At 43.9% G+C, this 10,771-nt stretch overlaps 2 protein-coding genes across 2 annotated transcripts; both read left to right on the forward strand.

Moving 5' to 3' along the window:
- The first annotated feature begins 6,200 nt into the window (after positions 1-6,200).
- On the forward strand, positions 6,201-6,564 carry LOC120451977. The gene has a single exon (XM_039636003.2). The coding sequence runs from the start codon at positions 6,259-6,261 to the stop codon at positions 6,514-6,516; it is 258 nt and encodes an 85-aa protein (XP_039491937.1). The 5' UTR covers positions 6,201-6,258; the 3' UTR covers positions 6,517-6,564.
- Positions 6,565-8,460: 1,896 nt separating this feature from the next.
- LOC120452066 lies at positions 8,461-8,864 on the forward strand. The gene has a single exon (XM_039636129.2). The coding sequence runs from the start codon at positions 8,526-8,528 to the stop codon at positions 8,781-8,783; it is 258 nt and encodes an 85-aa protein (XP_039492063.1). The 5' UTR covers positions 8,461-8,525; the 3' UTR covers positions 8,784-8,864.
- The last annotated feature ends 1,907 nt before the right edge of the window (positions 8,865-10,771 follow it).

The following is a 10,771-nucleotide window of genomic DNA, read 5'->3' on the forward strand; positions in this document are numbered from 1 at the left end:
AAATGTTGATTACAGCCAGCGAAGGAAAGCGAGCCACCGAAACAGGAGCAAATATACACCAAGAACAAAATCCCAGTCAAACACGCTCTTGATTTAATGCATGTCCTCATCATTGAAGCACTTAAAAATTGTTTTATTTATAATTATTTTTATAAAGTGTGTAAATAATTGTTGTACAGCCTTGGGAAATGAATTTGTTTATTTAATAGTTTATTATAAGTAATTTTTTCAAGTGCTTCAACAGCAGTGGTACATATGAGACCGCTGCTTCCGCTTTTGAGTCGCAGCCGCCAAAGGACATGCGCCAAAATATGAAAAAACATAAAAACGAAATGAAAACCAGCAAGGAAATGAGAGAAGCGGAAAAAAATGAAATAAAAATCCGTTCGCGACTCGCAACTTTCATGTGTATCCATGTCAGCTTGGCTTTTGTGCTATTTGGAACGAGTTGTCAAATAAAAGCGGCAGCCGGCGGAGAAGTAGAAGGAACCGGGGAGTCCTGGCGAAGGCGGCAGGAGGAGCTGGATCGTTGACTTGGCTGGCTGGCTGCCATCAAAATGGCGTCTGGCCCGGCAAGGACTTTAAAAAGCTGCTCGGAAATCGATGTGGAAAGTCAGCTGCGGCTGCGGGTGTCGGTGCTTTGTCGCCTCACCTGTCGCAGGACAAACAAATTTTAATCAAAATAGAAAAAATAAAAAAGGAAACGAGAGCAAAGTAGAGGAAAAACTACAAATCACATTTCCTGTGGCAACATCAACTTCCTGTTTTGGCATGGAAATCTCCAAGTCAGCGTTTCACACGCCGCCTGACAACTGCAGCCGCTTTGAAGTTGCATGCAGCGCATTTTCCGCTGTGTGTCATTTAATTGTCAGTCAGTCAGTCAACAAGAGTCCGTCAACTTGGTCAGTCATGCACTCAATCAGTGGCAGGACACTGCGGCCAGGACAACAGGCGCAGTTCACCCCCTGCGACATGTAAAGGGTACTCGCCCTCGCCCTCGCCCTCACCCTCGTCCTCCTTCATGAAGTGCAGTTTCTAGTTCCGTTTCCCTCGCCAGGAAGTCAGACTTCCTAAGCGGAACTCGCTGCATTATCCTTGCATGGGAATGCCAGGACTCGCGGGGTGGCAACTGCAGCAGCACCGAACTTTGTAATCAGCGGTCTTTGTGGTTTATGCTGGCAGCTCCTAATTGATGCAGTTAGTTGCGTGCAGTTAGTTGCGACTGGAACCCTTTAATTGATGCTTCGCTTGGGAATAGATTGGTCGGCACTGATAGCAACTTTGTGTGGAAATCTAGTGGGAACTAGTTAAACGCAGTTTATGCTTGTTTCGAGAGGAAATACTTTTTGAGAGCATAATGAAAAGCTACCTGAGTTTTAATGTCCTTGCATACTTTAGGATGCTCGATTAGGATGTTAGGATGATGCATTTTATCAAAAGTACAGATGGTACAAGTTTGGGGAATTGGTCGTCGTAAAATAGAGTGTAGCAAGAATGTCTTTCTACAATCTGCGGTTACTACAGAACATAACTAAGGCTGAGCACTAAAAACAAGCAATGAGTGTAGTAAAATTCAGAATGAATTGGGTTCAATCAATTTGAAACACCCAACTTATTATTGGCACAAATAGCCACATTTATCGACTAGTAATCCATCTGTTTAATGTGCTCCCTCGAACACGCTCATCATTTGTTAATCATACTTAATGCCCCAAAACCAAACCGCACCTGCTGCCACACCACTCTGCGGCCCCACCACATCGAAATGCTGAGCGATTCTGAGCGATGCTGAGCGATGCTTAGCCGGAATAAATCTACCATAAAGATGCTTGACATTATTCAAAATACCAAAACTACAGAATTCCCGAAATGCCTTGGCCAAAGGAGGAGGAGCTGCATCGAAGGCTGGAGCCGGAGCAGTTGGACAGGGCGATAATACGACGACAATGGGCAAAAAAGGCAATAAAATTTAATGCCAGACGAGGGAGCCGCGAGTGGATCGAGTGGAGCGAGTGGAGCGTGGAGGCACAAACGACTTCATTTTATCTTAATGTGCTAATAAATTTCCCAGAGACGAAATCTCTGCCAAAAACCAAATAAATTTACTAATACACACGCTGCGTGGACAGAAGGGGGCCCATGTCCCATGTCGCCGAAAATGAAATGGAGCGCCAAGTAGTTGAGTGAGTGGCATGCGTGGAATCGAAGAAATGCAATTAAGGCGGCCAAATCATCTAGAGAACCACTGGAAGGGCGTCCCGCATGCTGTCCTAAGTGTTTAAGTAGCTAAACGCCTGACAACCGAAGAAGTTATGGCCCGGCCTGCAGCTTGAAGTTGGCGCGTGCTCCATGGACCGACTGCTGCACCCACATCTCGCAGAGCATGTTGTCAACACAGTGGATAGTACCGAAAGAGAGGAGCTCCTCCGCCGATCTCCACTTGAGTCCATCGCTGACAATTCCCATTTCACCCCCTTTCGAGTGTAGGTTCTCTGCTCTATCACCTCCCCAATCGAATTGCTGAAGTGAAATGGCCCTAAAAGGGTTCATGCCTCAGGCTCGTAAATTTCGATAGATCTCAAGTGGGGATCTGGCACCTGAGTTGGCTATAGCAGCTATATCGGCTATATCGACGGAGTAGGAACAATTCATTTGGAATGGTTTTTCCAATTACCAAACTTGATATCTCGAGTTTTATGATCGTTTGATGGAAAATTGTAATTAATATGACATTTATGGCTTAGGCAGCTGAGCTTATTCAATATCTAACAGTTCTAAAATAGAATTTAAGAATTTCTTTCTCCAAGACTGTACCGAAAACTAAAGGTCAGTATAATGCCATTTTTCATTCTGGGCTGTACGCGCCTTTCAGTCGGTTGCCACCCTTAGAAAAGTCGCCCAAGAGTCTCCCGACCATATATGCAATCTCATATGCATTACTTTGCATGTCTGGCGAGTTAAGGAACTCAAGCGTAAAGGTCAAAAGATCAACGCTTGAGGGACAGAAATGGCAGGGAGGGAGGTTTTTCTAAAGAATTTCCCTACTTTTCCTGTGTTAATGCTCTGATTTCGTTTCGAAAAATGTATGCAGCATTTGCATTTGCCCATTGTCCAGTTCGCTGATTAGGCGTGAAGTTCGGGATTTGAATAAGAGCATTTCATTGTGTTTGTGTGACAGAATGTAGTTACTTTTTTTGGCGGGAAAAATAGGGTATAGATTAATCATAGGAAATGGTTCGGAGTTGTTAAATAAATTAAAATGCTGATAGAACTTCATAAAAGGGGAACTTCATATAGAAGAGAAGCAATATGTCGCATTTAAATGGTTTTCCAAACGTGTATTACAAGCTTATAAAATCTAAAAAATCATTGTAAAATGTTATATTACTTTGATTGTACTATAAGTAGGCAAAGATTGTTAGCTACATAAGTAACGTTATGCCTATTTATACGAACTAATACCGCAATACGTAACAATGTTTACCCACTTCTCAGACACACAATATTCCAGAAGTTTTTCTAAGATTCTCCCAAAAAACGAGGTCAGCATCTCCTAATTAAGGTCACTCACACATCCCAGCTCCCTAGACCATCAATTCTTTCCCGAGCAAACAGCCTTACAACACGTTCCGCCTTATTATGACCATGCGAACAAAGAACAATAAAAAACAGAGCACAGTTTGCCGTTTGCCGCCACCCCAGCGGGCAGGCCTAGAAAAAAGTAGCACTTAAAAAATTTGCAAACATGTTTTGCATACAGCAAAACCGATCATCAAATATTCACATGCAATCAACGGAAATCTTAGGTAAATTTTCACCCAGAACCACGCACCCAAGACAAAGCCAAGAAAATATATGTATGGTACATCCAGATATCCAGAATGCAACCACCGATCTCGAGACTTCAGACCTGGTAGACGACATCCAGCTGCTTGAGGGACCCACGTCACGATCTGAATTGGGACAGATCTTTTGTGCAAACTGGAGCGAGTGAATGCGAGTGCGAAAATCTACCCCATAATCTGAGGGAAAAACCCAAAATTAAACTTGGCCGGACAAAGGAAACTCAAATGTTTATTTGCGTATCGAAATGTGCAAATTTTTCCCATTTCCTATACCCTGAATATTCATAAATCTCTTGGCGAAAGGTACAAATTTAAATTCTCCATGTTGTTCGGCGGAGGAAGGCGGATGAGAATTCATTCCGCTCGAAATCCAGTTAACTTTCGCTGACATCACCTGTCCAAATGGAGTGGCCCAGAAAGTCCAACACGATAATTGGTGTCATAAAAGTTAGTTAAATCATATTGGACGTCAGTCAAAGCGGTGACATTCCCAAATTAGAAAAAGTCGGTGGGGCGGCAACTTCATTGCGTGGTGATTGCCACGGCCATTGTTTTGATGACACGCCAAATGGTTTCTGTTTCGAAGACCATTCCACCTGTCAGCCAAATGGACAGCAATCCGAACACACAATTATCTGCCAAATGACGAGGGCGTGTCAGGTGGCGCTTACCATTTTGGTTAGCTATATATGTATGGTATGGTCTATATACTTCCCGGTGCCCAGCAATAATCACAAATTTACAGGTCGACGTGGGGGACAGCGTTATGCCATTTGATGTGTACTTCCGATTGTAACAATTATATGTAAATTAATTATGGGGTTCAGGCTGGGGCCTAATTGAGACTTGCCTTGCCTTCCAACTCCAACTCCTAGCCCAACCCTAAACTGCAACTTACTGCCATTTGGCAAACTAGTGTTGGCATGCAAATGGACAAGTTGTCTACGACTTGGCCCAGACAACTCCAGATACTCAGATACTCTGTGGCAAAGCCTTTTTCGTAAGTGGCGGAGACAACTCAATGAGGTCTGCAAATGTTATGCTCGATTGAGGATCCCCAGCGGCAGTCGTTGCCAGTGAGTTAACATGAAATGGCAGACTCAGATACAGATGCAGATTTACAGATTTAGTCTGAGATCGAACCGAAGATGCAGATGGAGATTCAGTTGCAGATACAGTTGCAAATGTGCAGCTGCCAGCGATCGAAGTGGCGCGATCATGTGCAAAAACTTCTCTCTTGGGCGCACTTGACACGAAGAAATAATTCCATTGAGTTGGCAACTATGCCGGGAATCTCGGGCGAGACAAAATTAGACAAGAAGCGTGATTTACGGAACCCTTAAATCACATGACAACAACACACAGATCGGCACAGATCGAGAATCGAAGAGCAAATGCGACGACAATGTCTGGGCAGCACATGTGGATGTGTGGACCTAGATGTGGATGAGTATGAGGATGTGGGGAACTGGTAATGGAAATCAGAATCGAAATCAGAATGGGGCTGGAACTGGGAGGCGGACAATGGGAATGATACTGATACCGAGTCGATCGATCGACGCTTCCTCTTGGCAGTCCCACTGATTTATGGCAATGCAAACGGGGACACATCAGACATAAAGACAGACAGACAGATCCCGAGGAGTAAGAGATCAAAGCAAATCAGACTGTCTGCAGAGCTTTATGCCCTGGTAATTTTATATGCTTTTACTCAGCGCTGATCATCGATCACTGATCACTGATCGTGTGACCACACTGGGCTATTTCCACGCAATAAATATATAGCGCCATGTTGTTGTTTACCTACTTAAAAATCGAGATGATTCTATCAGCTTAATACCAAGCCATCAGGCTTCCGTATGTCTGTGGTTTTGCCAAAAAAAAATATATATTTGTTTACAAACTGCGGAATGACGTACTATTCACACCTTCCACTGTGCGTAAAAACTAGTTTCTTGAATGACTAGCCTAAAATCTTAAATTTAGCATCGATTTGCTCTAGATACAAACGTGATAAGATTTAAAATTAAAAACGTTTAGTCCCAAAACAGACTTCCGAATGATACAGGATTCGTATCATGGCTAATTATTTAAACAAATATTGATTCTAGTTTTGCATTGATCGGATTTGATCGGAAATTCACGAGATGTTTGCTTTCGTCATCGAATTTGTGAATATTTTGTGAAATGCACAGAACTAAACTGTTGTTTGTATTTAGTCACTTGGGTCGAGCAGGTTCCACATTTCGGCGTTGTATTTTGCTTAGATTGTTCTTGAATCTCATTAATATCAATACGATAAGTGCTCGGTACTGCGTTCCAAGTCGACTATAAAAGCTGATCTGGAGTGCCGGCTAAGTCAGATAACCCTGAAATATCGTTGTGATTGGATATTCTCCTGTCGAAAGTAAAAATGCGTTTCGCGATTTTGTTCGGATTTATTGTTTGCCTGGCTCTAAGCCTCGTTGTGACCGCCAAGAAATCCACCAATTCGCCGTCGGTGGAGAAGGATACTGGAAAGGCTATGGAGTCTGGAGTGCGTGCTAAGCGGCAGATCGTTATTAATCCCTATGGAGCACCTCTCGGCTACGGACGCTATGGTTATGGTGGCATCTATGGTCGTCCCTATTTGGGAGGTTACGGACCCTTCTACGGACCCATCTATGGTTAAATCCACTACAACTTTTGTTCCACCAATAAACTGAGACTGGAAAATGTGTTTGTGTGCGTTTCTCCTAGTCTTGGGGATCTGAGGAGTCCCAAATTATCTCGCAACTTGACCTCGACCAAATGAATGTGTGTGACCCAAAACGACGACGTGTTCGAAACGGGCCTCTCACGGGGGACTGGGAAATATTTTAAAAATAAATAACAGAAAATCTCCATTTATTTATTAGTTCGTTCGCCAGGTCTTGCTCCTGAGCCATGCTAATTATAAGTCCAGGAGGGTGTGTGTTTGTTTATGTTCCACGAGCTGTCACGATCTGTTTGCTTTCTTTTCGGGCACTTTGCAGCTCCTCCTCTCCAGATTAGGTGGCTTGTGTGGGAGTTTGTCGGGGTTTGCGGCAATTATCACGTACGAATGTCATAATTATCATTTGGATTTTATTAGCTGGACCTCTGGGCCAATCTCTGCCTGTCTGTCTCTGGGTTCTGTGTTCTGGGATCTCTGGGTTCTTTGTTCTGCAGAAGTTTGGACTTTGAGTAGTCCAGTGCATAAGAATTATGTAAATATTTAAGGGATGTCATCAGACATTTTTTGCGCTGGCAACTTTTCCATTAATCAAGTTAACAATTAGGCATTTAGCAGTCAGCAGTCCGCTAATCAAATTTGTAGCATATGCGTTAAATACCACATAAAGTTTTATTTGACCATCGCCATGATGTACTAATCCCCGTCTAATCAACATGAAAGCCACGCAAATTATCCTCCGCTCACTTGTGCATATCAATTTGCGGCCAAAACCACCAATAGATTCTTATCGAAGGTTCGAGGGGTTCGCGCAAACAAAACGCCCAACTCGATGACTTACCCCAAAACACAGTACGCCCTCGATTCGAGGATTCGAGGATTCAGGATGGCAGGATGGTACATCATGGATGGATAAGAGTGGAGTGGGTCTGGGTGGTGCTGTCATTGTTTAATTGTCAATAGACATCGGCCTCTATCAATATCATAAAAGCTAATAACTCTCGGTTGGCTGGACGAGCCGCAACTGACAGCAAACCTGGGCAACCCCTCGCTCTAATCCCACCGGATATGCTCAATCAAAGCTGAAAGTGGGCGGAGGTGGGTGGGGTGATGGGTGGTTCAAGGTGTGAGGTGGCCAACTCAACCTGTCTGTTGGGGGTTGCTCGGTAGCTGAAAATCATCGCATTTCATTCATCACTTTTCGCCTTTTCAACGCGACCAAGCCAAAACCAAAGCAAACCAAGCCAACAACCCTCCACGGATCCGAACAGGACTTGGACATGCTTCCCTTCCTCCTTTTTGGCTGGCTTGTTTTGATATTAAAATTGCGTAATTATAATTAACCACATGTGTATGTGTGTGTGTGTGTGGGGTAGGGGGTTTGTCGGGGGAAGCGGTTTAGCATGTCCTTTGACTGCTTCCGCTCGTCGGTTAAAGTTACTTCCTCCCGTTAGTGTCACGTGTGTAACTCTGTAAGCGATCTAAGGGAAGTCCCCTTCCTTTGCCCCAAGGGCATAATCCATAACTTAGCAGACTGTCAGGCAATTGATACAACTTCCAAGCCGGGTAACCTCGTAATTAAAAAAGGGATATTTTCATTTTAATTGGGACGACACACCTTTTGGATCTAAGGTGTCATTTGGGGTCCCGATTTAAATGCGGTAGTGTTGGTGCAATGTAATTAAATAAATAAATGATTAAATATAAATGAATATACCTATCAGGAATTACACTATTTATTTTAAAGTACATTTATGCATTCGGTCGGCCAAGCCATATATGGTTGTTTATAAGGTTACGTAACAAAATTAAAAATGTAGTTATATTACTAGCAATAAATCCTATTCTATAGGTTAACCAATTGCCTATAGTTATTTTTGCTTGAATCTCATTATTTCACAGACTATAAAAACCCTTTAAAGAACTCACTGTGTATCAGTTCAACCGACTGATTTACGCTTTCGGAAGTTCCCGTATCGAAAGCGAAAATGCGTTTCGTATTCCTATTCGTCCTGTTATCGATCCTGGCTTTCAGCCTGGTTTCAGCCAAGGAACCATCAAAAACCAGTTCCTCGCCAGGAAAAAACCATGTCGGACCCACAGTGAAGACTCGTGCCAAACGAACTGTATTCTACAGTCGGCCCACCATTAGAGGAAAAGTACAACGCTATTGGTATGGTTATCCTTACCGCAATGGTTCTCCTACTTTCTATAAATTCCCGTACTACGGCTACTTTAGGATATAATCCTGTGGCTAGATTATGCTGCAAATAAACGATAACTAAATTGTTTTCCTTGTGATTTCAATGACCATCACAGCTTTGAAATGAGTACAGTATTTTATGAACTCTTACTTTTTCCAAACTAAACATCCATCAAGTAATGCGTATGGCCCACAAAATCCCTAATTGTAATTAAGCATGGGAATCTTCAACAGCAGAACTTGGGAATCCGAGCTCGGGTAGCCAATAAAATTACTATGAGTGTGGGGCTTCTTCAGCGAGATGGTACTACGGGTACTACGATTAGGAGTAGGAGTAGGAGTACGAGTCCAGGGTACCGACATTCCAGATACCAGATACCAGAAAAAGAAAAAGAAACAGAAACAGACGGAGAATGGACTTGCGCTGGGGGATTACAAACGTGTTGCCATTAGTTAACTTCAGCTTTGATTGATTTCAATTAATCTTGGACGCGTGTAATTAATCATTGAACACTTTAATATGGTTAACAACTCTTGACCAAGCAACGGTTAAAAAGGTTCAACGAGCCATCGTCTTTGCCAGCGAATGAGGCCCAAGACTTTTGGCTCTGCCAACTGACAAAGTGACTGACCACAAGCCAAATTGGTGGACCGAGGGGCTCTGCGGTTGCCGAGGCAGCCGCCGCCAAGAAAAATAGCCAAGTTTGGAAAATGCGTTGGAGTAATAGTCGGTAACGAACCCGAGCTTGTGGATGGATGCATTTCCATAGCCCAGTCCCGGAGGCAAGTCAAGTCTTGGGATTCAGATTCAGCTTTAGCTCCAGCTTTGGCCAACTCCACACTCAGCCCCCGACTAATTGTACTTATAGTACATTTCGCGCCACTTTGGGCAACTTTGTGGTCTTGGCAACGTGGAAAGCGGTCGGCGATTGATGGCTATCAATGCCGATGACTTATAGCCGGAGTCGCAGACTCAGGCTCACATGAGTCGAGCCGGCGAAACTGGCAAATCCATCCATCTATGTGGCACATTTGACTGCAGCTCGGCTTGATTATCTTGGTTTTTCCTTCTCCTTCTCCTTCTCCGGACTCTCGACTCCCACCTCACCCCCAATGATTTTCCCAGGCCGAACAAATAGCTCTGGGCATCGAGCAATAGACTGCCAAATTTCGTTTGCGGCTAAACCCAAATCGGTGGGTAAGAGATCCGTATAGGGTGTCATTAGGCGGGTTCAATTCGCCTTCTTTAAATGGAGCCACAATGGGAGTATGGTGCCCCCGTTTAAGACTCCACAGCCACATCGGGGTGCCACAAAGGAAACCAGCCATCGGAAAGCAATTGAACGAATTTCACACATGGGCGCTAATGAATTTAATGAAGTCATTTTTCTTTAACCGATTTACAAAACTACTTACAACTGGCGGACCAGTCAGTCCGCCGCCCCAGAACAAGCGAGTTCATAATTTTGCATCATTAATCATGGCCCTAACAAAGAGATCTCGGCCAGACTACAGGCCGATTGACAGGCGGCAAAAAGGGGGAAAGTAATTTAGGCAGGCAGCTTAGATCGCAGTGCCGCTGATTTGCCGCTGGGAAATTAAAAAACAATTGTTAATTATTAAATTTTAAATTTTACACTTGGCCGCAAACGATTTTCTGTACATCGGAGGCTATTCTGGGAGCTGTTCCGCAGTAGAAGAAATAAAAACGTGGGGCCAATCATTGTGGCTCTGGTCGACACCTCGCTGATGAGATCATTCATCACCGCCGTAACCCGAGTGAAATGAGTTGCCATTGTTGCGGGTTGCTGCAGTTCGGACAAAAACATTTCAAGCTTGGAGGAGAGTCTTCTTTTCACAGTGATCTTTTTTGGCATGGGTTCACTTCGGTTTGACTGCTCAATTATCAGTTTGATGGGTCTGCAGAAGGAGTCGGATCGTGGGGACCCGCATGGAGCCACGGGAAAGTTCGAGTTTGGGTTTGGGGATAAGGCTGTTAAATGCCTCACGGTTGAATGGATTGGTGAGATA

This window comes from Drosophila santomea, chromosome 3R (assembly GCF_016746245.2).
Source record: "Drosophila santomea strain STO CAGO 1482 chromosome 3R, Prin_Dsan_1.1, whole genome shotgun sequence".
NCBI classification, from domain to species: Eukaryota; Metazoa; Arthropoda; class Insecta; order Diptera; family Drosophilidae; genus Drosophila; species Drosophila santomea.